The following is a 27,057-nucleotide window of genomic DNA, read 5'->3' as shown; positions in this document are numbered from 1 at the left end:
TTTAAGCCTCAAAAGGAATTCCAAACTCCTCATTTTATTTACTTATTTTTTATTTTATTTTATATTTTTGCCACACCACACAGCTGCAGGATCATTGAGATTTCCTGACTAGGGCTCGAACCAATGCCCCCTGCAATGGAATATCGAAGTCCTAACCACTGGACCACCAGGGAATTCCCAAGCTCTTCAATTCTAAAAACCTGTTTCAGAAAAAAAAAAAAAAAAAAAACCTGTTTCAGGACGTTATTATTTTCACTGGACCTCTGTGTTCCTTTGTTCATTCAAATATCACCTAGTCAGCCGCAAAAATCCTAATCCTGAATCAGAAGGCCAGAGGGCAATTATGCCATTACATTACCTGGCTGCCTGCTTTGTGCCTTGCAAGCCCACAGACCTGAGCCACTGGAGCAGAACCCGTGAGAGGAATTCCTTCCTTCTAAGCCCCCTGCTCCTTGCAACAGAGCTGAAGAAAGTTTGGACAGTTAAAACACTGTTCTCATTTATTTCATTTTTTTTTTCACTTGTATAACTGTTCGAGCCTCTTACACAGCTGAAAACAAGACTTCAGAGCATTTGTGGCCAAGAGGAGTGGGGGGTAACTGTGGGGCCAGAGAATGGATGTGAAGAAGAGGTGATGTGAAGCAAAAACAAATTACATTTTTTTTCAGATGGTTTTAGGGGCAAAGTGAAGATGTTCCATTGAGCCAGGGAGGAAATAGATAATTAAAGTTGATGCACAGTTCTGTGTGTGTGCCTTTCATTGAAATATGCAGTTATATAAATCATTCCTTTTGCATGAGTTTCTTGAAAACTACTGGCCTGAAAGAATCAAGAATAAAGCAGTTTGAAAGGAGATGTGTTGTCTTACTTTCTAAGGCATTATTCACCCAGGAAAAGTCCAGGGTAAATTATAACTGCATTTCTTACAGCCCTTGGGATATGTCTCATTTCTTCTTATTTTTATCTTTTCTTAGGGTTCAGATGGCCCTATGGGACCCCATGGCCCTGCAGGTCCCAAAGGAGAAAGAGTAAGTCACTCCTGAGGTTATAGAGCTGTGGCCTAAAGAAAACACAAAGTGTGGCTTTTCCTTTTTAGCTGATCTGACACGTTCATTTCCCAGAAGAAATAAAAGACCATCTAATAGTAAACGTAAATAGATACCATCTTAAGTTCTACTCAGAGTCCTCACATGGGGAGAATGACAGAGTATTAGAATATGACTGCTTTAATAAAAAAAAAAGAAAAAGCAAAAACAATGCATATACTTTCATGGCTAAAATAAATAGCTCAGACCATTGCTTCTTAACCCATACGGAAGATATTTTCATTTGGCCTTTATCTAGAAAGTTGAAGTCAATAGGGCTAAAATTTCTGGAACTATATAATCTGGTTGATAATCTTTTATATAAAGCTCCTGTATTCATTCAGAATAAGTTATAACCCTTTTTAAAAGGAAATTACAAAACCTAAGTATTCTCTGCACAGTTACACATGCTTCTTTTATTTTAAGCAAAAGAATAGCCTTTCTTTAACATAAGGAAATAATTTTAGTGCTTTATAAAACAAAAGCCTTTTACAACCTCTCTATATCTTTGTGGGGGAAAAAGACAGAGTAGAAGATGAATATCTGACACACAAAAGAAATGTACTAAAGCATCAGCAGCTAGTTATCTTTCTAGAACTTCTCTCCCTTTTTTTTTTTCTTTTTTTTCTCCCTCTTTTTCTTTTCCTCACCTTGAAAAACTTAGAAGGTTTTTTGTGTCTGAGTAGAACTGTGTCATCAATTTCCCCACCATACAGGGTGGATGTAAAGAAAGTATCCTAATAGTGAGGTCTTCAAAATGTTGGGATGATTTACTCTGCGTGTTTGTGGTCTTTTAAAACTAGATAAGAGTTTCATCATTCTGGGATAATTTGCTTTAAAGCAGAGAGCCATATAGAGATTTCTTTGGCATACATTCCAATCCCATAATATCATGTCCTATAAAGTGAATTCACTTAGTAAATATTTATCACATTACAATATACAAAACACAGTGTACTCTAGTGTGAAATGGAAAAGCTCTCCTCCCATTTATGAAGTCTGTTTTGCTAATTGTTCTAGTGAATTGCATAATACCATTATAATTGATTCATGATCCTATAACCTTTTATTAATACACTATATATTTACTCCGTACAGTAAAGGAATCAGCTATATTCTATGATCTAAAAGAGTTTATAATCTAATTGTAGAGGGAAAAAAATATCTGCAAGGAATAACTTGATAATGATGCCAAAATGAATACAAATAGTGCAGACTGTGCATTCAGCGATGAGGAAAGCTGGCATTACTCAAGAATGCTTCTAGAAAGAAGTGACTCCTAAAGGAAGAAATCATATGAACCTGATTATCACTATCTTATTCCTAAGATCAAACCAATGACTTATGAAGATCATCTTACTTAGAAATATTTAAAAGCCAAGAGTCTCACGCTGCTGATGCATTAAAGCATTGTATCAAGAGATCCAGCACGTGGACTAAAAATGGAGCACCAAATTTCAAGTAGTCTATTGGCAGAAGGCCCTGGGACTCAAGAGGGTTTACCGTTTGGTAAATCAGCTGTTACTTCCGAGAGCTCTGCAGTGTCACAAGAGTATCAGGTCTCAGCGCTGGAGTGGAATGCACCAGGGGAGCAAATGAAATGACTAAGAATTTGTGCAGGCATAGTTTAAGTCAAATGGTGTGCAGTGTAAAGTATTATGCTTATATTTACTCGGCGTGTTAACTATCGTAAATGGATCAGATAGCATTACTCTCCAAGTGTCCCTCACCCTAAGTGCTACACTGGAGTGTAATTTTCAAAGTTAATTGGTTGAGGTGCCATCTGGACTCTCTTGAAAAAGTTTCAAATTTTAAAGAGGCAGGAATCAAGAAAGGGGGCCTATTCTAGATTAATCCCTCAGTGTAGACAGGCAAATTAAAAATCCTGAATGAAACGAGACCAGCCTAAAAGAAACTAGGCATTTGATGGACAGTATTGTTTGAGAATTGTCAAATACATGACTAGCAGTATTAGTATGCATGACTAGTAGTGTTAGTATGCATGACTAGCAGTATGAGGACACATGACTAGCAGTATTAGTACACATGACTAGCAGTGTTAGTATGCATGACCAGCAGTATAAGTACATATGATCAGCAGTATGAGAACACGTGACTAGCAGTGTGAGTACATGCGACCCGCAGTGTTAGTACACGTGACCTGCACTGTGAGTACATGTGACCTGCAGTGTTAGTATACATGACTAGCAGTGTGAGTACACGTGACCTGCAGTGTGAGTACACATGACCCACAGTGTGAGTACACATGACCTGCAGTGTGAGTACACGTGACCAGCAGTGTGAGTACACGTGACCTGCAGTGTTAGTACACGTGACTAGCAGTGTGAGTACACGTGACCCGCAGTGTGAGTACACGTGACCCGCAGTGTGAGTACACATGACCTGCAGTGTGAGTACACGTGACCAGCAGTGTGAGTACACGTGACCTGCAGTGTTAGTACACGTGACTAGCAGTGTGAGTACACGTGACCCGCAGTGTGAGTACACGTGACCCGCAGTGTGAGTACACATGACCTGCAGTGTGAGTACACGTGACCAGCAGTGTGAGTACACGTGACCTGCAGTGTTAGTACACGTGACTAGCAGTGTGAGTACACGTGACCCGCAGTGTGAGTACACGTGACCCGCAGTGTGAGTACACATGACCTGCAGTGTGAGTACACGTGACCAGCAGTGTGAGTACACGTGACCAACAGTGTGAGTACACGTGACCCGCAGTGTGAGTACATGTGACCCGCAGTGTGATACACGTGACCCGCAGTGTTAGTACACATGACTAGCAGTGTACAGCTCCTCAGAGCACCTGATGGTCCTGCCTTCAGTTGATTTCTTCATCTTGGCCTTGTAACTACTTAGAAACTCTGTAAAATGTGTTAAATTTGAGAGGTTCAGCATTCTTTTGGAATGAATGAATCCAGGAAAAGAAGTGGCGCATTCAAAGCCATGTGTTAATATTTCATTCCTAGAAGTTTTCAAACTAGGACCATTAGGATGATATATCCAAAGGAGGAAGTCTAGTCTTTGCTTCTGTGCCCTTTCCATGAGCTGGCTTTGCCTTTTGACCCACAAGCAAGCTGTTTACAGTGGTTCCAAACTTCCCCTCTGGAGAGGCATCAGCAAAGAACAAACATAGGGACCCTGTTCTCCTTTATCCTCCTTAGCATCAAGGAAATCTCTACCCAAGCTTCCCAGCAACTTCCCCTGACACCTCATTGACCAGAATTGGGTCATATGTCCATTTCTGAAACAGTCACTGGCGAGGGAGATGCAATTGTCATTACTAGCTTAAAGTAATTATTTGGGATGAGCAGTTCTATAAAAGGAGTTTTCCATAGACAAATGCTTCATGACAGCTTAATTCAAATCAGTCACGGTGTATTAATCTTAAAAACAATAAAGCTGAGGTACTTCATCAGAGGAGCAAGGAGGGACTTGGTATATCTTAATAATCTATGGAGATATTTCAGACTAGATCTAGTATAATCCATTGAGTTTTTTCAAATTAGACAGACTCCAAGTTATGTGGATTCTCCTTCTAAATCCCCACCTCCTGCTACACACACACACACACACACACACACACACTGTCACCACCAGCACCACTACCTTGTAAAAAAATCATAAATAACACTGCCAGATGGCAGCACTTATTTTGAATAAGTACTCTTTGGGTTGCCAAGCCCTTTTCATTAAAAACAAGACCTCTAACTGTCCAATAACAATGATAGTTCCTATTTACGGACATATTATTTGGCAAAATATAATTTCATATTTTATAATAACATTTAATCTTTAGAAAAATTACTGCAAAATATGCCTTCTTCTGATTTTACAGCTGATGAAATAGACACAGAAAGGTTAAGAAAGTTACTCGAGGCCGCAGGACCAGTAAGTGCCAGAACTGGCATCCAAATTTAAATCTGTTTCATTTCAAAGCCTGGCTACTTCACTGAATGCAACTCCTGTTCTTTCAGTAATAATCAGTAAAAGTTCAACAAGATTTTATTGTATTTATTCCCAGTAATCTCCTCCTGATACTATTTGTGCCTCTAAGCGACCGTGTTAATTAGCACCAACAACTCCTAAATTTAAAGAAGATTGTTAACAGTGACTTGAAATTTGCCCCCATGTGAATCTAGAGTGTAGAGAAACACAGAATAATCCTTGGATCTGTATGCACAGTTATCAGCTGAACTTGTCATTTTACCCTTGAAAAAGAGTTAGCACCTTTAAACCTCCTTAAGGGTGGTGATAAAAGAAGGTAACATTTTCTGTTTGGCCCTCATATAAACATCACCGTTCCTCCTGAAGTTTTCATACTAGACATTGACAGTCAAACTTTGGAGATGGCAGCAGAAGAAAATACTACTTTAAATGCAGAACATTTATTTCTTTATTATCACAATTATATCATATTCCTGGGACCACCTCCAATTGCGCTTATTTTTTATAAGCATTCAGATTATTGTCTAAGCCAAGGCAAACTATTCTCCCTAAATAGGTACATGGAGAGAGCAATGAAGGCAGTAAATTCCTACATTATCAAGCATTGAGGAGAAGGCATAAAAGTTTTTAAACCCTCTTTTTCATAAAGGAAGCAAAACATGCACGACTGTATTGATTTGACTAGATTCATTAATTCTACAAATATTTACTGATGTGCCAGACACTATTGTAAGCTGTGGGCATGCAGTAGGAAACAAAGCCAGGATCCGGATACCCTGAGGTGCATATCCTAAAGAGGGACTCAGCAGAGAATAGACAATTTATTACATGGGTATGTCTCCCAGTATATGAGCACCCTCAAGTAAGATACAACTCAATTTAAGTAGGATGGAGGGGAGGGGAGTCAAAGAGGAAAGGCTTGCTAAAAAGGAGACATTTGATAAGAGGAAAAAAAACATTTTATCCTTACATTTTTGAAAGAGTAGTAACTTAAAATAATTAGTAGTGAATAAACATTTCACATGAATGCCAAAGAAACCCAAGCACAGCACACTAGATAAGCAAGTCCTTTTGCACAGCTGGACGGCGTCAGTCTGACCTACAGCCGTTTCAAAGGTGATTCTATAAAATGCACTTTATTTTGCTGTATCACTGGCAGCGACCCGGAAGAGCCTGCCTTTTTAGAGTTTTGATAGAATGATGCTTCACATAGAGGTTCTGGACACAAGGCATTAGAGAAAGTGTGTGAATATAGACATTTGTGTATGATTGGAACTCTCATCTTTTATTATAGGGTGAAAAAGGAGCTATGGGAGAGCCGGGACCCCGAGGGCCGTACGGTCTGCCCGTGAGTTCTGTGTCTCGTGGTTTCCCCCAGCATGTGTAGATGATCTGTTATTGGCGCAGTTAACTCTCCCTCATGGGCAGGCTAATCCCGTTAGAGGAGCAAAGAGCAACCCACTAATTCCCTTCAACACCAGTGTAACCGTGTGTTTCAGAGATAGGTCATATTTGTGCCGTCTTCTCACACTCAGGTACACTCATCCACGTGTTTCACAAGACTGAGAGGATCAGAGGCTGTCCATGAGATGGACAGGGCTAAGCTGAAAGCAGGATCTGGGGCCATCTGACTGGACCCATAATTGGCCCTCTCTTGGGAGGTCATTGTACCAAAAGTGGGTGTGGAAGCTTTATTTAAAACAACCCTCCTCAGACTTTATCCATTCTCATAGATAGCTTACAAAAACTGTTCTTGCTAATCAAAGTTGTTTCTAAATTGACATTTACAATGGTGTCGCTGTTTCTGACCTTTCTAAATCACTGTGATGACAAGTGATCTTCAGAACAGGAATGTTGATAGTGTTCTATCTTCTGAAAATTCTCAATCACCCCCACTTCACATTGAGAGCCTGGGGTCTGCTTCAGAATATCCTTTTTAGGGTAACTGTGAATGATGCCGTGGGGTAAGATAGGACTTCAGTAGAAGCATATACGTACTGTCATCTCAAGGTTTCTAACCCCTGTGTCGCTTTCACACAGATTGCACATTCTAGGTTTTATAAACTGAAATAACAGCGTCAGCCATGATTATTTGAGTGCTAAAAGAGATGCCGATTTTGAAATAGATTTCAAAATCTAATTGATGGAATCAAGCATCTTCTCAGCAACTTTTGGGTGGATCCATTGTGTGACCCTAGTCATTGCCCTGAAAATCTGCTCCACAGGGGTGAATGGATAGGGGACCATTCATTCATCTACAAACAGTTTTTAAATTGTGAGCTTCACACCCTCAATATTTATAGACAAGGTTCACATCTAGACAAATTAAAGCTGTATTTAACAAACAGTTTTCACATTCTTTGCTCACTTATAATTTATTAAGCTGTCAAAGTAAAGTAGTTTCGATTTGCGTATTCTACCAGTGCTTGTGTGTTTTTAAATCAACTAAACAGTATTTTTGCTTTTGACTTGCTCCTAGATAAATAACTTGGATACCAAGAATTAAACTTCAGCAAAATATCACACTATTTAACCTGATACATAATAAAACATGTTCATGACCCTTAACTGTAACATTAACAATCACTTCACTTGATTTAGTGAAAGAAATTTGCTTTACTAATCAGTAGAGGATTTTTTCACTTTTCTGAATTAGTTGTTTTAATACTAGTGTTGCATGTCCAGGCAGCCTTAAATAGAACAATAACCTATTCATGAAACTTAGGAACACTAATGTAGCTACTATGGTTCTTTGGCAGGGGAAAGATGGAGAGCCTGGTCTTGATGTAAGTAAAACATACAATAAACATCTTCCCATTATAATAGATGCTGATGGTCTCCATCATCAATCACAGCAAGAATAGTTCTAATTTTTTTCTATGCTCATAGTTACACATAGAGCATATATTGCTGTGCATGTAGACAGCGATATGAAATCTACCACTAGTGTCTGCATGAGATAGACATGGAGGCAAAGACCATAATTATTTTGGTACAAAATTAATAACTGACAGTTGATATACAAAATGCTTTCCCAAATTAGACACACTCAACATCTGTGGCTGAACCACTTATTTTAAAATATGCATAAAATTGAAACATCTTTTACGTGCTACTCTTAGGGAAATGGTATGTTTATTTTCAAAGCTTTTATACAGTATTTTTCTTTTTAGCATTAAAGTCTCTATATGTCTTATAGTAACATAATCCTCTGAAAATAATGTTAAAGTCAATCCCTCTTAAAATGTCTGCTGCTCATCCTGTATTATGTGAACAATAGCAGTAGGAAAAGTGATCGTAGTAATTGTGTATCAGGCATCTGCTGTGTGCAGACATCATTCTGGTACTTTATATACATCTTCAAGTTTAATGCTCACATTGGCAGTTGTGTAGTAAACATTAACCTCATTTTATGATCAAAGGACTAAAATACTGAGGTGAGTGATTTGCCCACAGCCACACAAATCCAAGAACTTGCCAGGATTCAAACTAGGGTCCTAATATTCTCTCCACTATGCATTTCTTTGGAGAAGCAGCAAGAAACCCTTTGTTTATAGATACTTGAGATGTTAGGAAGCTGTTATTTCCAAGTACTACTTTACCCATCTAAGTTTTGAGATTTGGGGCCATGCCATGTGTCTTTATATTTGCGTTCGGAAACATGAAATCTTGTTTCTTTCAATATGGTTTTGCCACAGTTACATCAATAGATCTTTTCGGTTTGCTTTTTATCCTATAGGGTTTCCCTGGTCCACGAGGCGAGAAGGGTGACCTGGGAGAAAAGGGGGAAAAGGTGACCTCTCCCACCTAGCATGTGCCTGTTTGATTTTTCTGCTTCTGTCTGCTTTGCTGCTCACGCTGTGTGATTCTTTCATACATCTCATCTTTCTCCATCCTGTGCTCCAAAAACACACTGATGTCTGATCTAATGAACCAGGTCTCTACAGAGGAATAAAGAAGGCTGCACTGAAAGAAATAAGGGCACTGTCAGTGTAGAAGAAAAGAATTATAATCCCCAGAAAACCAGGCTACAATTTTTGGACTACCTGACACCAATTAGTTGAAAAACTGAAGTTTCCAGAATGTGTAAAAAATGAGAGGGGCAGGCATTTATTACATTAATAATATTAAATAGCACAAATCTGCAACAGTCTTCTGGCAGAGCTCACCTAAGCATATAAAGCCAGCACCTCATTTATCTCCACAACATTCCCAGTAGAGACAGGATATGTCCTTTATCTTGATTTTTTTAATTGGAAAATGGAAGACAAGCATTGTTTCTGAGACCCTTACACAGAGACCAGGACTTGTTACCTTCAAACACTGCAGACATTTTAAATGAAGATATTAGTGTATCTTATGAGATTGGTTTTTAGGTTCTATCTCAAGATAAATAAGGAGCCAATATCAGGCAAAATGGTTTTATGTCTAGAAGAAAAGTTTGGATTATGGCTATTTTAAACCACTTTTTCTTCTTTGAAGAATAGTTTTATATATATATATAGTTTTATATATATATATATATATAAAAATATATATATATACACACACATACACACAATATAAACAATACTTAGCTAATATAAACAATACTTAGCTTCCCACTGCTAGGAAAGCTCATGTGAGTGGTTATATAAAACATCACCATCATCATTGTCAATATCGTCACATTTATTGATGTGTTTTTATGTTTTTCCTAGAGCTTTACATATGAGAGTCTTTTAATCTTCGTAACAACCCCCTAAGGCTGGTGTTATCATTGTCCCCATTTCATAGGCAAGGAAACTGAGGCATAAAAAAGTTCTTTTATTCTGAACTGTAAATTGTAACTATAAAATATACATGTTTTGAGATAAAAGCTTTGGGCCCAAGGTGTGTGTGTGTGTGCCTTCAAGATTATAGGCATTTATTTTATACTTACCCAATGGATTTTATGAGTCTAAAACTTCATCCGCTCAAAATAATGTTAGCATTATGAAGATATTCATTCCAATGATCTTTTAAACAAAGAAGAGATTACCAATATTATAACCTGTGAAAACCTAAAGCTACAAATTTAATTCTCAGAATAATGTTAATCACTCAATACAAAAGTATTTCTGTACTTCAGATTCCATTATTAGAAGTTTTATACTTAGGAAATTAGATCCAAATGTGAGCACTTTATGTATATCATTGTTTGACATCGGACATAAAAATTAGCAAGAGCCCTTATATATTCATACCCACAAAGACATAGTTGCAAAACTATGCTGATTAATAATAACACTGACACATTATTCTCTACAATAGTATCTGTTTTCCATAAAGCTTGAGGTTCACTAAAGTATTGTTGAAAAACGCTCCCCTGAGCCTGTTAAAGTCAGCATTCATATGACAAGCTTTTTCGCTGAATGATTAATCTGAGTTGATTAACCAATCAAAGAAGGAGTGGAGTCCTAATTAATAACACCCAGCACAGTTGGTGTCAGTCACACCTATGTGAAGAGGAGTCCACTGCCTCCCAAATAAGTCTAAATCAATTGTATGTCACAGAACTGATGTTCTTTGCTGAAGAAGTATGTTGTTCATCTTGCATGAATGAGCAGTTTACTCCCAAAGCTCCTCCCATCATACTTCCTTTCACACCTGCTTTCATTTCATTTCACCCTGGCATCTCAAGTCTTTGTTTTTGATCGTGATCAACTAAACCACACAGAATTTCTCTTTCCCCGATATTAGAGAAACCCAACTGGTTTTGATTGTGAGCCTTCTGATGCAATCTTTTTGGCACACAGGAGATCAATGTGGAGTTTCACTCACACAGTCAGAATGAATGCATTAATTTGAATGCATATCTCATCTATATCTGTTATGTATGTGTCTTTGAATATTGATGCTGTTTTGCTTCTGGAATTATTCAGATTTACTGTATCTGTCATCCTGATTGCAGAATGAATACACTCATTTAAATATGTATTGCATAGTATTTTGTATTCTGCACTGCACCAGCTTCTTGTCTATAAATATGCAGAGATATTTATGTTAATGTGAAACAGCTGAGGTACATTCCTTCCTTCTCCTCCTTTTGCCTCCTTTCCTTAATTCCTCCATCCCTGTGATCCACGCAGACTTCCACAACCTTTACCTTGATTCCTAAATACTAATTCCCATGGCTAAATTCCCACTATGTAATTATCCTGCCTACCTCATCTTTAGTGTTAGCTCAACTGAATCCAAACCGCTTTTCCCCTCTGGAACAAAACTTTTTATTCTTTGCTTTTGTTACCTTGTGAGTAAGCTGGAAACCCATTTACCATTGTGAATACCTGGCATGACATCAATAAGAGTGAATTAAAAAACATCTCTTGGTTTATAAATAAGTTTCTCCAACTGACATTGCTAAGAAATCTTAGCACTTTTAAAATTTATTTACCTGACTCAATAAGGGAAGTATTTGTTTTTAGTTTCCTTAAAAAGAATCTTAAAAGAAAGAGAAGTATCTTTTTAACACACTATGTTTAAATGAGAGCTACAAAAAATGATGTCAGAAAGTTGGATACATTTCAAAAAGATACAAGCTGTTAATATTTTTTCCTTTTCCTCTGGCTCATGTAGCCTTCATCTCTTATAGGATTAGGGGGAAAAAAAGTTGGCAGGTACTGAAAATTGGCTGTGAAAGTCTCCATTCTTTCTCTCAACTTCCCCTGCCACTGGCTGACTTCAACACGGTTGATATCTGCCATCTTCACCGGACCGATGGCGGGAACACCTCATTCACAAGGACCCTGGCAGTGGGTCTAAGTCATCACTGATCCTCCTTTCTGATATGTCAGCTTTTAAGTTCTTCTTTCATCTTGTTGAGTCTTTTTAATGAAATTTTGTATTTCACTCCCTAGAATCCATCGCCACGCTGAAAGTCTGTTTTTTTCATAATGTCATGCCTTATCTAAACCAGAAAACGGTGGTAAATGCCCTTCCAGACTTTCATTGGCTAAACCATCTTTTGAATCACCATTACTTCCCCCCACCCCAAATAAAAACTGTCTTTTATTTAAACCCTTGTATCCACAGGGGGAAAAGGGAAAGAAAGGCAAAAAGGGGCCTAAAGGGGAGAAAGGAGAACAGGGTGCTCCTGGATTAGATGCACCGTGCCCGTTGGTATGTCTGACTTATGCAGCCATCTCCGGGTGTCCCATCTGGAGGCTGAGCTGGGAGAGGAGCAAGCTGGAGGGGCCGTACCAGCGCAGTTCTGACTGGGTCTATTTTCAAAAGACAAAAAGCATTTGATTTTGTTATGGGATCAGAGCCGATTACCAATGCTGTGATACTTTGAGGTGGACAGCAAAGGGACCCACCCATACATATACATGCATCCACTCTCCTGATTGGGGTCTTTTAACGTAGACTTTAAGATCCCTCAGGTTGCCCTGGGGTGTGCCACCCCTTGCCTCTGGCCTCCAGCTCTTCTTGGGTTTCTCAGCAATCAAGGATTGATGTGCATCCAGGGCGTGAACGCGGGATCAGAGGAGGAACCGGGACTGTTCCCTCCCGCTCCCCAGAGCGGGTCCAGGTGCCCAGACAAGCCCTGCTTATAGGACCACATCAAGCCCTGTTTTTTTTGTCCAACCTCGCTGGCTGTTACCTTTCCCTTCAGAGTTGCTCCTCTCCCAGTCTTTTGTTATCGTGGTTATTTCTTTAGCAGAATTTGTGCTCAAGTGATTTCTTCTGTTTAGTAACGTTATGAGTTAATCTTTACAAACAGGGATTCCGTGGCGTTAAGGGGGAAAAAGGGGAGCCAGGCCAGCCTGGCCTGGATGGGCTGGATGCCCCTTGCCAATTGGTACAGTATTTCTCTTTCCTACCACCCTGCATGCCATTCCTTTGTTTATTACGTATTCATCCCTCTCAGTGTAAAGTGGTACTTCCAGAGCAAGCTTTCCATGATAAACACACCACATGCATGTGCATGAGTAGCTCCTTCAGTGACTCTGCAGAGTGAAGAGGGCATGCACGCGTTTCAGTCAGCGACTGCGAACTAACCTCCTGACGTTGTTCTCACAGCTGACATGGCCGCCATGTCTGTGTTCCGGGGAATGTCCATTTATCCAGTAACTATTTCAAGATGACATTAAAAGGACATTAAAAAAAAGTGAAGATACAGCTAGGCTTTAACTTCGGGTTTTTCCCTTAAAGTTGGCTTTTTTTCTTTACAAGAAATAAAGGCATTTTTGCCACTTCCACTAAATTTCTGTCAGGCTGTAAATAAGGCCAAACCTACAAAGTTAAGCTTCTGTGGTCAAGATTTAACCAGTTCGAGGGACTGTTAAGAGACCATAGAGACGAAAACCAAACTTCTTGAAGCTTCTAAAGGTGGTAGTAGTCTGTAGCCCATACCCTCTTCTTTGTCACATAACCTTTTCAATTTAATGGCCTCTCCTTTTGAAACTCACTTTCCTAAAGTAGAAAGATCTTCCCTACCTCCATTTGGCATGAACTCAAAATCCTTCTTACACTAAAATCTAAAATTCTACTGGGTGATCCTTCTCCTTGTACCAATCTGGCATTACCAATTTTTTCCCAAATATAAAGTCATTTTAAGGTGTTCTTTTTTTTTTTTTTTTAGCAATTAAAAAGAAAGTATATTCTGACTTTCTGAGATGTAAAGAAACATTTTATTATTGTGTTGATGGTTATATTTGGTCTGCATGTTCTTATATTATTCTTAAGTACTAAAAGATAAATTTATGCTTCTCAAGTCTTTTAAGAGATTGCATAATAGAAGAAATTTTTATTCAGTCAATAATTGCAGTTAGAAGATTTCAATATGATGTGCCCAGTCTTTTATTTTGTTTGCTTGATATTGACAATAAATAATATTTTACAATCATTTTGCTGGGAGAAAACACAAGCATGCTTCATAGTATGTCAGTTCTTGTCTTATTTATATCATTTGTATCTGAAGAGTGCTTACACCTTAAGTGAAAATAAATTTTGCAACATTTAAGAATCTTTTGTTTATTCAGGACTTGTTAATTGGCTTCTGAAGAATTTCAATTAAAAAACTGACAAAGACTCTGGATAAAATTTTACTGTAAAGATATAGACAATACTTATCTTTTAATCCAATCAATTTAATGTTCTACTTTTTCTGCTTTCAATCTAGAAAAGTTGAAAAATACACCATGTGAAGAGCTATAAACTTCAGATAGAAATGGTTCATCACTGATTACTCATCGTTATCATGCATTTAGCCATAAAACATAGTGACCAGGAAGAGAAGTTATTTTCATTTATTGAATAAAGATAATTATAAAGTGCATCTTAATGAAATTAACAGAAATAATACAGATTTATTATCTAAAGATATAACTAAGTAAACCACTAAGTTTTACAAATCATTGTTCAACATTAAGGATGAATATTTTTACATTTTATTTATTTGCAAAATGTGTACTCACTTTGGAAAACATTTGAATTTTCTTCATTTTAACTAGTGTTGGGTAGTCTATTGGGGGTGGATAAAAGATGCCTGTGACTAAAGCCACCTAACAGCTATAAATCCATTTTTAAGCCTCTGAGCTTATTAATTATGAAGTATGATCACTTTTGTGGAAGCTGAGAAATTTTTATTCTTCTTTTTAAAATAGGGGCCAGATGGATTACCCATGCCTGGCTGTTGGCAAAAGGTAGGTATTATGGAGTTATTTCTAAAAGAAGCACTCTTCCTTTCTCTTCACCTGGCCTAGCCCTTTCCATTTAGAACAGATTTTTTTTTTTTTAATTTGACATTCCTGAAATGTGTATGGGTATTAAAAAGCAAAAGATTCCATCTCTGGAGTACCTTTTGATGGTGTTTACTGCTGATTTACTTCTAAATGGATGAGTGAAAATAGTACCTAGCAAACGCTGTAATTTGTACCTCTCCACATTTAATCTTTTCTTCAGGATGGAAAGGGGCAGTGCATCTTGACAATGGTTTGCTTGTGTCAAAATTCTTTTCCTCACACTGTTTAAAATTGTTCTTAATTGTGATTCCTTTTCTATTTATACTCAATTACTTAGATAAAATATGCAAATACATGGTAGAACCCTGTCAATCAATATTAGTCACAAAGCTGAGAAAGCAGAAAATGTAAGAATGACTTTTTCTTCAAAGATGCCTTGATTTATTTAGGAGAATATGGTTATATTTAAGTGGATGTACTTTATGGTAAGCAGTTTGCTCTAGACTCTACATCTGGCCACCCATAGTCACTGTGTGTATATCCAGTAGAGAAGGGAACTTATTCCTCATAGAGAACCTGTGTACAAAGGCTGTGTGATAAGCCCTTTCATATAGGTGACATCACTTTATTTAATCCTCATCATAATCCTATAGGGTATCACTGGACTTTCCATGTGACTCAGTGGGAAAGAATCCGCCTGGCAATATTGGCAGGAGATGCAGGTTCAATCCCCGGGTCAGGAAGATCCCCTGGAGGAGGAAATGGCACCCGACTCCAGGATTCTTGCTGGGAAATCCCATGGACAGAGGAGCTTGGTGACATAGCTGGGCACCCAGCACAGGGTATTATTAGCCTCAGTGACGCTGATGAAGAAAGTGAAATTCAGAAAGGTTAACACTTCCAAGGGCACAGACCTAGTGTGTAACAGAGCTAGAAGTAGGCAGTGGAAAGCAGTGGCAGAACTGTAAGAAGGGAAGAGGTCTGTGTGCTGTGCTGTTCAGAGAACACCAAACCTTTACACTGTATCGGTGCAAACCTCAGCATAAGGCACTGTGTGGGTGCGACCTAAGGTTAAAGGGATTCCACTGATGCGAAAATGAGCTGAGGGAAGTGTGCATGCTCTTTCATCATTCTGAATTTTTTCCTCTAACATGTGTGGCTTATTCAGTCATTTTTTTAAAAAATTTATTGAAGTATAGTTAATTTAGTGTATAATATTGTGTTCATTCCTTCTGTACCACATTGATTCAGTTATACACATGCATATTCTTTTTCATATTCTTTCCCATTGTGATTTATTGCAAAATATTGAATATAGTTCCCTGTGGTATACTGTAGGACCTTGTTGTTTATCGTTTTTCAGGCAGGTTTCACAGGCAAAACTGTAGGACGGCAGAGAGATGTGGAGAGACAGGACTCTTATTCACCTCTCATCTCATCAACTCTGTTGGTGAGGAGATCCTGTGAAACTCACTCTTGCTTAATACTTTCACACCCCCTTGGCCAGGGAAAGAAAAACCTCCTCTCCCAGTAGCGTCATTTATTCAGTAGCTTCCCATACTCCACTTTCAGCCTGTCAGACCACTAGCTCCGTCACATCGGAGGTCAGCTGGGTCTTGGGAAGGTGATCAGTCTTCTTCACCTGAGAAAACTATCCTTTCACTATCCTTTCATAACCCCTGTTTTCAGAATTTTTAATACCATCCTGAGCTGGAATTACCATCTGCTCTTTAACCTTGGCCCTGTAATCTGATCCTGTCATGATTTTTTAATCCAGTCATCCGAACACTTTACATGGAGGGAGATGTGAAAGGCCTACCTTATTCAGCCTCTGACTCTACTCAGAACTGGGGTTCATGTCATTTTCAGCCACTTCTAAACCATGTCCCTTTTGTAAAGGCATAAAAATAATGGCAACAAGCAAAGGATTCATCATCTTGTTGGTTCATAAAATGGCCAAATCTAGTAATATGAGCTAATGTGAGTTGCTCAGAAAATCAGAAATTTCCTTTTTAGGTACTTATTTTTCCACAGAATATATACTATGCCCTATATAAGATTAAGGCTCTCCTAAATCTAGCCTCTCTTTATATAAAGAATATACACATTTAAATCAATTAGACTTCAATAAAATTTTTAAATGGTAAAAAAGAGAATAACTCAGTGATAAAGCTTCAATATTGCTTACCACATTCCCCAACACAATCAAATGCAAACCATTGTGATCATCCTCTCCCAACATCTTCCTGCACCAAAAAGAGAGAAAGGAAACAATTAGACAGAGTTGGTAGAGGCAAACTATTAAATTTAGAATGAATAAGCAAGGTCCTACTATGTAACACAAGAACTATATCCAATCTCCTGGGATAAGCCATAATGGAAAAGAATATTTTTTGAAAGTGCATGCATGGGTAAAATTGAGTCACTTTGCTGCACAGCAGAAGTTGGCACAAATTGTGAACCAACAATACTTCAATTAAAAAAAAAGATTAGAAAAATGAAATGTTCTCAGATTTCTCCTGTGGTCAACTTGGCCATCTCAAATATGCTGTTGGTCAAATCAAATTAGTTTTTAAGTGATATTATTAAAAGAAGGCCGGTAGATTACTTAGTCCTGTTTTAGTGGACCACTTTTTTGAATATTAAGTTTAGTAGTCTCTAGAGTGATGCAGGTTCAAACCCTGAGTTGGGAAGATCCTCTGGATCAGGAAATGGCAACCTGCTCCAGTATTCTTGCCTGGAAAATCCCAGGCAGAGGAGCCTGGCAGGCTACAGTCCATGGGGTCACAAAGCATCAGATATGACTGAGCACGCACACACAGTCTCGGGAGCACAGTGATAAATGTTTGACTGAAAATTCAGATTGTAACCCCAGTAGAAAGCACTGCGATTAACGAACAAGTCCTATTGTTTTCATGCTACTCTCAATAATAATTTTTTTCATGTAAAACTGTTTGATCTTTATTTAAATTACTTTTATTTCTAGATATAGTTCAGTTATCTGTATTTGGAGAATAATGATGTATCAATTCACATTGTAATTCGTACAGTGAGTAAAAGGCAGAACTCATGGTTCAGAAAATCCTTACAAGCTATTTAAGGTATCATCTGTCCTTATCAAGAGATTAAAAACCACTTAATAGGAAAAATACCTGTAGCCTTCACATTTTAAAATGTTTCGTGAAATTTTGTTTTTTCAGATAGGGCAGGCTTGCAACAGAATCTTCCTAAAGTAAGGTGACAGATTTTTTAAATTAAGTTTTAAAATCTGGTGGGAAAAAAGAATCTTTAAAATTCTGGAGACTATTTACAAAACATTGGTTTCTCAAAAAATGTATTTGTTTGAAATTTGAGATGAGTGGGAGTGTGGAGAAAAGAAGAATACTTCCTGTACACATTCTCTGACCTTAGCATGATGCAAGTAACACTAAGTGAACTTCATTGCTAGGGATCACAGAGGACCCAGCCTCTTAAGCATACTTAATATAGCGTCTATTTTTACTGGAGAGAAAAAAGCAAATATTTTTAATTAGTGAAATGAAGATGACTCAGGATGAGCCACCATTGTGATGGGGAGATGAGAGATCTTTATCATTGTCCTCTGGACATTCTACTTTTCTCACTCATTTTTCTTTGAGAGAAAGTCAAGCATGTCACCAAGATCTGCTCTATAAGTTATACCTCAAAGACTTTTGTTCTTCTGTTCTCTCAGACTTAAAACTTCAGCTCCAGGGCAACCTTAGTAATTATGGCTGCCCAGAATGAGGAACCAGACTTTTCTAGATCTTGAGATCACAACAGAACCTGTCATACAGCTTGAAGACTTGACAACAGAGGTCGGTCCCACACACTCTTCACAGCAGGGCCGGGCCGGAAAGAGGAGATAAGAACCCAAGGACAGTAGACTGTTACAGTTGAGTGTCAGTGAAAGAAGTGGTGTCATTGCACTTGTGTTTTAATGCTTGGAGACGATTACATAAGCCATACATAGAACATGTATTTTAATTATGGTATGTCTGTGATAAAATTCTAATTTTCTGCTTTCCCAGAATAGTTACTGAGACAAACACTTCCCACAGACTTCTCAGTAGCAAAATAAAAATGTGGGTTGAACCTAGGATAAAATGTTTGATGAGTTTTAGAAAAGTAATGTATATGACATATCAATTGACTCATTGATTTAAAAAAAAACAAAAACTTCTATTCAGGGTTCTACCAGTTTTCTTAAAATAAAAGCCATTTGGGAGTTTTTATCCTAAACTACTAATTCTCTATCTTTCTCTTTTTTGTTGTTTTCCTGCAGTGATGAATCTAACCTTCCGAGCATGACGTTGTGTATATAATGGTCCACTTTTTATATTTATAGTTGAAATTGGATTGCAGATTGTACAAGTCTGAGATATGTTTACACGTAGCTGCTTCTTCCTGTTTGCTGTAGTACACACATCCATCTTTTCTTCCCTTACATCTAAAATCGGGCAAGATGTGAAACCAGTAAGAAGCCTGCAGAAAATATAGATCAGTATCTCTTTATCTTATGCGAAGATATGTATTTATATGGACCCAGTGATAGGAATTGATTGTTCTTGCTATTTTCTTACCTTGGGCTTGTTAATTGCATGGGCAAAAAGCACCATGAGATAGTTTACATGAAACTGTGACCAAATATGAACTCAAAGCTATGAAAACATACCATACTGACTGATTTTAGAGTTTATCATCACAGCCCTGCTCACCTTTGCTGTTCATACCCACACACCCATTGAAACTGACTAAAAAAGCATGACCGTGTGCCAAGCCCGCTTGCTGTGCAGCTTCAGATGCTAGCATGCCACATGATGAGTCATTTGATCACAACGGAGCTTTTATTTCTTTTGTCATCTCAAGGGGGTTACACCGTGGCTTATTGCCAAAAAGTGATAAGGTGGCGGAGAGCACACACACAAATGGTCTTGTATTTTACGGGCGCTGCGGTCCCAGCTACGGATCTTCAGCTTCCAGTATTGTGGGCTCACCTGGCCTCCTTGGTTAAAACGTCCAGGGGCCGAGCTGGTTGCTGACACCAGTTTTCCTTGGGCTCCCCTTGGCAGTGAAGACAAGGAGAGAGGATTGGTTCAGCCTCCTGCGCTGTCTCTCGTGTGACCAAGTAGAAAAGAGGTTTACAAAAAGGCAGGCACCCAGAATAGTGGACTTTTATTTTTTAAATAAACCAAATTCCAGCAAGTGCTAAAATGGGTGCATTTGGAAAATAACAGAGGCATACAGCACTTCTTTGGGGTAGGAGGTTCTTGTAATGGCAGTCCCTGTTCCTGAAGACAAAGCATGTGTGTACATCTCACGAAAGCTTGGGTTGCTGAAGAAATAACAAATCCCAGGAAAGGGGTGGATGAGACAACCTTTCCTGAAGATGTGGGAGAGTTCACCCTGCATTACCTACAGAAGCTGGTGTGAGAGCTTCCCTCCCATCCAAGATCCAATCCGTGCTAAACGTTTTCTACGAACTTCTAGAAACAGATATTTTCCATTCTTTTTAATACTTTTCTCTTTTAGTCCCAGGAATATTCAGGAAACTTTTTTTTTCAGCTTTTGTCACATTTATTTTGAACAATTGTTTTTTTTCCTTCAAAGCCTTGCAACTTGGTATATCAATGGTCCAGATGAGCTTTTGCTAACTTCTCTCTTGTTCTGAATAATTGAGGAGAATATAAAAGAAGCTCCACTTTCAGTTCGATCATTGTAAAGCATCAAAGTTAAGCCATTTTTCAGGACTTTTTGACTTTTTTTGTAGGATGACTATAACATACATAGTGATTATCAGTTAAGATAAAGTCAAGATTTGGTCACATTTGATAGTATTAACTCATTTCTATTTCTTGTAGTTCTATTGAGATCTAAGTTGTATCTATATTTAGATTTCTTTTATCTTTTTTATATTTCTAAATGTTTGTCTTATGCACAGACCAAATCTGAGATCTCAGAAAGCTGTGAAATATAGTTGCCATTAAGAGTATTTTTTCAACTACTTGCTCAAAAGTTACCTAACTGTATTACACTGAGCATTTCTTTGCACAGTAAAGAGTTGCTAGCGTGTTTTGAAATGACTTGTTCTAGTGGAAGGGTTACATTAGGAGGAACATCATCAATGAACAGTCACTCTTTCAACCCATTGGACAATATAATTTCTCATTTCAGGCCACTTTGTTGGAAATTTTCTGGTTTCATGTATAGGTTTTCACCAGCAGAGGGGAAATTACCTCACCATTGGCTTCTGGTGACAACAGTTAGGATATGATTGTAAGACAGGGATCCTAAGATCCTTATGATCTCTTTCAGATTATTTAACCAAATGCTCAGTTACACAAAATGCCTTCTTTTTGTTTCAATTACGTTTTGGAGAATTGAAAGATGTTTGAACGAATCTATCAATCAAGTTGGTAACATTTTTAGTAACATTCCACACTCCGAAACCAATTTAGCCTTTTTCGAACAAAAGAGGGCATTTTCTACCCATCTCTTGTATGAGCTGGCTAGGATATGGTGTTTTTTCAATGTCTGAAAAAATTTGTCTTAAATGGTTTGGAAAAATGAACTAAAGCGGGTAAAGCTACAATCTCTTCAGGAAAACAAACAGTAGTGTCTTGAGAAAAATCTGGTGGCTATATTTCTTCCTATCTATCTTTCTTCCTACTCCTCTAGCAGAAAGAGGAATTGGGATGGATCACTACTTAAAACTTGCACAGCTTCAAAAGAGAATACCTCAACATCAAAAGAGAAACATTTCACGTACAAAAAATATATATATTTTTTAAACACAGCCCTTTAGAATACTGTTCTATCCTATATGTAAATTGAGGTTTTGCTCCATAACTGATTTGACAAAATTGATTTTTATTCCATGATTAAACTATCAATATATTTATTTCTTTGGGGAAAACCAAAGGACCGTGGTCCTCCTCTTTGTTCCATGGAATTACTAGGTCTTAACCGCCATGCATAACCTTCAGCTTTTGTTATTAAAATATTTAAATCATCCATTTTGTTATCAACGTAGAAAATCCGCAAGTAATTGCTTAATGAACTCATGAATGTGTCCGCTGATATATGTGTTGGCAGATACATATCTTTCTTTAAGTTTTCTTTCTTTTAATTTTTCATTGGATAGAAGATTAAGAAAAAATACATGAAAGACACATTGGAAATAAGTCAAGATCAGGTTCTATTTCTGATAAGCATCTTTAAAGAATGTCAAATTGGTATGTGTTTTAGATTTTAAGTTGTTTTCCATTTATGTTGGTGCTAATGTATTTCTTTTTCTTTATGGAAAATGCAATTCTACTATGGATAATTTCATTTCTCTGTTTAATAGCATTCCTAAACTGTTAGTGTGTGATTTTAATTTTAAAGTTTATGGATTTACTATAATTATGGTTCAATGACCAGTCTTTCTTAATGTAAAAGAAAACAAAACAGCGTACCCTTAGATGATGCGTGTTTATTTGGATGGTGAATCCTCTTATTTCATGTTCATTTCATGTACCATATGCCTTTATCACCTTTCATCTTTTAGCTTATATAATTTGATCGAGTGACAGAACCAACATTAGACAAGTCTGCATACATTCATAGAGTACCTAACACATAAATATGCTGAAATTTTTCTTCTAGTTTTCATTTTCATTATGAAAAGCAGTCATGAAAGGTTTTTCTTTCTTATTTGATTTCATAGAAAACATGAGAATATCTTTAATTTCTACCAAAAATTATCTGTTCTTAAACCCTGTGCATGACGTTCTGATGGGACAGTAAGAACTCCGATTCACCCAGTAGTTCAATCTATATATGCTTTGTCTACAACATATATATATATATATATATACACCTCTCTGCTAGTTTGGAAATAATCAGCATGATCAAATTAATGGAAAAATTAACTGGCATCATATCTTTATCACTTAGAAAACATGCTTAATTTTCCAAAGTTTTATTTTTAATGTTTCTGTTGTAGCATAAAAAGTTAACACAATATTTCATTCTTTTTTTTTTACCATTATATATAATCTTGCCCAGAAATAAGCAATGCTTGTTAAGGTGGATGATATTTTTATGTCTCCTAATAAATGATCATAGGAACATGCAGATATTGATATTTGAAATCTTGTTTTTCTCTACTTCTTGATAATGAATTTATATTAATAGTTACTATTACCAAAAATGAACTTTAAAATTTTTTACCAAAACAAACAAAAACCTTGCTATCTCTAAAAAGTCAGGACTACAACAACTTAACCTTATATTCTCAAAAATAATGATTAAGAACAGTCACTTGTGATTCTGGCTGTTAAAACAATTCATTCCTAATGGAATTAACATACTTGACCAGTTATGATTCAGCTAAGTTATTTTAGAATATAAAGACCTTCAGTCCCTAATCTTTTCCATTTTTGTTGAAATAGCTTCATATCAGCTGGATTTACTATATGCCATAGCAGAGATACCCTTACAACTTAAATTTTAAGTGGGTTTTGTTTTTGCTAATTCAATACTGAAATATTTTAATGGCATTTCTCATTTTTTAATGTATTTAAATGCAGAAGTTATCCTATGCTGCTTATTGACAAAATTGTCCTTTGGGGAATAAGACTTTTTCAACCTGACCTTTTACATTTGATTTACTGATAACAAAGTACCAACATTTCTCAAAATGCAGTGGATTTTCTCATATATATCAGAAATATTAATAAATTGGATTCACAAAAGAATGTCTTACATATTATTGACATTTATGTGAATATTCTTTATACTGTTGTAAATGTTTCATGCAGTTTAATAACATTTTTAAAAGATGTATGTATCTGATTTTCCTTTAGAAAATATATTTTTATTTGTATTTTTTACATTTTAAAGTTCATCTCTATGTGCAGCTATTTTTATATTGCCAAAAAAAATCACATAAATACAAAATGAGAGAAAATGCAAAAAAAAATATTTTGGCAAGCATTACACTGCATATTTTTCTTAATGTTTTGTGGGCCAGTCTCATATAATTGATTATTCTAAGAATGTGTTGTGTCTTACCACTGTAAATATGGCACAAACCTGTTTTTCTTGGTAGTGTAAATAATTGAAAGATTGAATTCTCCCTGTTTGATTTCTTGTTTCATTTCACTATCATTTCTCCAGCTGAGATTACTGAATCAAAAGACACAAATGGTTTTTGATTTGCAGCCTGGAGATAACTGCCTTGTGTTCAGTTTCTAATTTGTTTTTATTTGCTTTTTTAACTTGTTTTCAGGGTTCCTAGTTTGTGAGAAGTTGATCTTCATAATTATTTTTACACTATTTATGACTTATTTTCATAATGTAAAAAGTGTGTAATTATTACAATATTAATCCAAACATGGTCATGAATTGTATTGTTATAAAGCTTTATTGATGTTCACGAACACCTTGGTCTGTCTTCTCTGATTTAAACACGGTCCATGAAGAATTTTATTCTACTTTTCTACAGTATTGTAACACTACCATTCAATTTAGTGCTTGGTTACAGTGATTTTCTACCAAGAAAAAAAGACATACTTTCTGTTAATTAGATAGTGAAAACTATACTGAGCTTCTCCTCCAAATTCCCTTTTCTTCCAGAATTATTCATCTTGAATTAAACTCCCTTATATTCAGCTGACTCTTATCTGTACCACATCAAATCAGGGATTAGAATGTAGTATGTTTTCCATTATGGTTTATTACAGGATATTGAATATAATTCTTTGTGCTATACAGTAGGACATTGTTGTTTATCCATTCTATAAGTAATAGTTTGCATCTGCTAATCCCAAACTCCTAATCCTTCTTTTCCCCATCCCATCCCCCTTGGAAACCACAAGTCTATTCTCTGTCTGTGAGTCTGTTTCATCATTATCTTCATTTGTGTCATATTTTAAATTCCACATATAAGTGATAGCGTATGACATTGTCTTTTCCTGACTTACTTTGCTTAGGGTGATAATCTCTAGGTCATCCAATGTCACTGCCAATGGCATTATTTCATTCTTTTTTATGATTGAGTGATATTCTGCTACTCATGCTCTATATCCATTATATGTATATACCACATGCTCTATATCGCCTGCCAATGGACATTTAGGTTGCTTCTGTGTCTTGGTTTTTGTCAGTAGTGCTGCTATGAACCTAGTGTTGCATGTATCTTTTTGAATTATAATTTTGTGTGGGGGCTTCCCTGATGGCTCAAATGGTAAAAACATCCACCTGCAATGTGGGAGACCCTGGTTTGATCCCTGGGTTGGGAAGACCCCTTGGATGAAGGCATGGCAGTCCGCTCCAATATTCTTGCCTGGAGAATCCCCATGGACAGAAGAGCCTGGTGGGCTAGAGTCCATGGGGTCACAGAGAATCGGACATGACTGAGCGACTAAGCAGACACATGCCCAGGGGTGGGATTCCTGAATCATATGGTAGCTGTTTTTAGTTTTCTGAGGAACCTCCATACTGTTCTCCATAGTGGTTGCACCAGTTTACATTCCCACCAACAATATATCTCCTGCTTTTCTTTCTCATTTTCTTTTGCCAGATCTTTCCCCTCTACCTGACCATTAAATGATAATCCTCAGGATTCTGACCTCCATGCTTCTTTTTCTCTTCTCCACCATATTTTTTTCTCCAGGAAAGCTCATTTACTCCCGCAAAGGTCAAGTTATTATCAGCAATGCAGATTTTCTTCTGACTTCCAAACCAACTATTACAGACAAGTCTACCTGGATGTCCCACAGGCCGCCCTCATCTTCACACCTGATTCTCTTCCAAGCTTCCATAGCATAGTGAATGTACTGTCCCCTACCTGCCCTCTAAGCAAACATGATGGAAGCATCAGAATCCTTCTAGATACCACCTGCCTCTCATTACCCACCCGCTGCTGCGCACAGGCAGCATCTCATTACCAAATCCCTTCAATTCTATCTCCCTAATATCTTCTGAGATCCACCTCCTTTGTCCTCATCCCCATTACCATTGCATCCATCTAGACTCCCCCCAGTTCTTTTGGGGGGACTTTTAGAAGAACCTTCTAAATGGCCTCCCTGCCTCTAATAACCAACTCCCCTCCACCTCATATTCCATGTCACTCTGACAGTGATGATAGATTTAAAGAAAGCAAATATGGCCATGTCTTATTTATGAATTTATCTTTCTATTTCATTTCCTATAGAATCTGAAGTAAATTAAACAAACACTTATAAAGAAATTAAATACATACATTTAAAAATAACCAAGGAAACCAGACTTAAACAAAGTTCGAGGTCACAAAGAAAGTTGTAATGAAAAGATATGAGTTAAAATTGTGTGACTCTGAGCTTCCTGGTGTCCATAACAAAAAAATAAGAAGTATGTCAATAATATGTTTACATCATCTGTAAAGTGAAAATACTACTTCCTCAAAAGAATCAAAGCTGATTGACAAAAAATACCTTATGTGAGATTTCTCATGGAGGGTACTATTGTTTAGGGCACAACTACAATGAACATAGCAGATTTTTGTAATGTTCTTCATTATACATCAAGTGCATGTGCCAAAACTGTCAATGAAAAAAGTGATTCAGAAAACTAACCACACCATTCCCTTGCTTAAAATCCTCTGTGGCCCCCTATTATCATGCAGATATTTACTTGGAAATAAAGTACCAAGCCCTTTGTGATCCCACTCTGCCTAACATCATTTCCTGCTGGTCAGCAACCCTCACCCCATGTTAAACCATATGAGGATCCTTTTGCCTGCTTCCCAGGCCTGAAACAGTCTCCATCCCATCCTCACCATCCATCTGAAGAATTCTTGCTCTTTTTTTAATTTTTTGCAGCTAGGTAAGCTGACCTTCCTTTTTTCCCCATGGGGGCCCAGTGTGCAATAGCCACAAACAGCAGCCTCCTTGGCGGTGTATGCAGCCTGTGGCCTGCATGGGCTGCCCTAAGGGGCCTTGGAGACAGCCCTTCTGGTGGACATTTATAGTCGGCATCTATCTCCAGTCTAGGCTCCAGAAGGGTATGCGTGGCGCCTTTGGAAAGCCCCAGGGCACAGTAGCCATTAACCAAAACATTATGTCCATCCACACTAAGCTGCAGAACAAGGAGCATGTGGTTGAGGCCCTCTGCAGAACCAAGTTCAAGTTCCCTGGCTACCAAAAGATCCACATCGCCAAGAAATGGGGATTTACTGAGTTTCTTATGGGTGAATTTGAAAACATGGTGGCAGATAAGCAGCTTATCCCAGACGGCTACAGGTCAGATACGTCCCT

General features: G+C 37.4%; 1 protein-coding gene and 1 non-coding gene across 24 annotated transcripts in view; both read left to right on the top strand.

Annotated features, from left to right (window-relative positions):
- Positions 1-25,594, top strand: part of COL25A1 (collagen type XXV alpha 1 chain) — a 492,664-nt gene extending 467,070 nt beyond the window's left edge. For 2 of the 23 annotated variants that reach the window (XM_043438674.1, XM_043438680.1), the window contains exons 32-38: positions 975-1,028; positions 6,346-6,399; positions 7,811-7,837; positions 8,791-8,844; positions 12,105-12,191; positions 14,681-14,719; positions 25,437-25,592. In XM_043438674.1, the coding sequence (XP_043294609.1) occupies positions 975-1,028; positions 6,346-6,399; positions 7,811-7,837; positions 8,791-8,844; positions 12,105-12,191; positions 14,681-14,719; positions 25,437-25,496 (375 nt within the window). In that variant the 3' untranslated portion in view covers positions 25,497-25,592. Of the gene's footprint in view, positions 1-974; positions 1,029-6,345; positions 6,400-7,810; positions 7,838-8,790; positions 8,845-11,648; positions 12,079-12,104; positions 12,192-12,795; positions 12,874-14,680; positions 14,720-18,470; positions 19,023-19,061; positions 19,290-19,645; positions 24,202-25,436 lie in introns of those variants that run through there. The other 21 variants (XM_043438681.1, XM_043438668.1, XM_043438670.1 and 18 more) reach the window with 19 other exon arrangements.
- A 1,022-nt stretch (positions 25,595-26,616) lies between these two features.
- Positions 26,617-26,751, top strand: LOC122422411. The gene has a single exon (XR_006263817.1). It is a non-coding gene; the product is annotated as a small nucleolar RNA SNORA70 (small nucleolar RNA).
- Positions 26,752-27,057: the final 306 nt, after the last annotated feature.

This window comes from Cervus canadensis, chromosome 19 (genome assembly GCF_019320065.1).
Source record: "Cervus canadensis isolate Bull #8, Minnesota chromosome 19, ASM1932006v1, whole genome shotgun sequence".
In the NCBI taxonomy this organism is placed as follows: Eukaryota; Metazoa; Chordata; class Mammalia; order Artiodactyla; family Cervidae; genus Cervus; species Cervus canadensis.
Note: the sequence above shows the minus strand (reverse complement) of the source record. Positions and strands in the feature narration are given on the sequence as shown.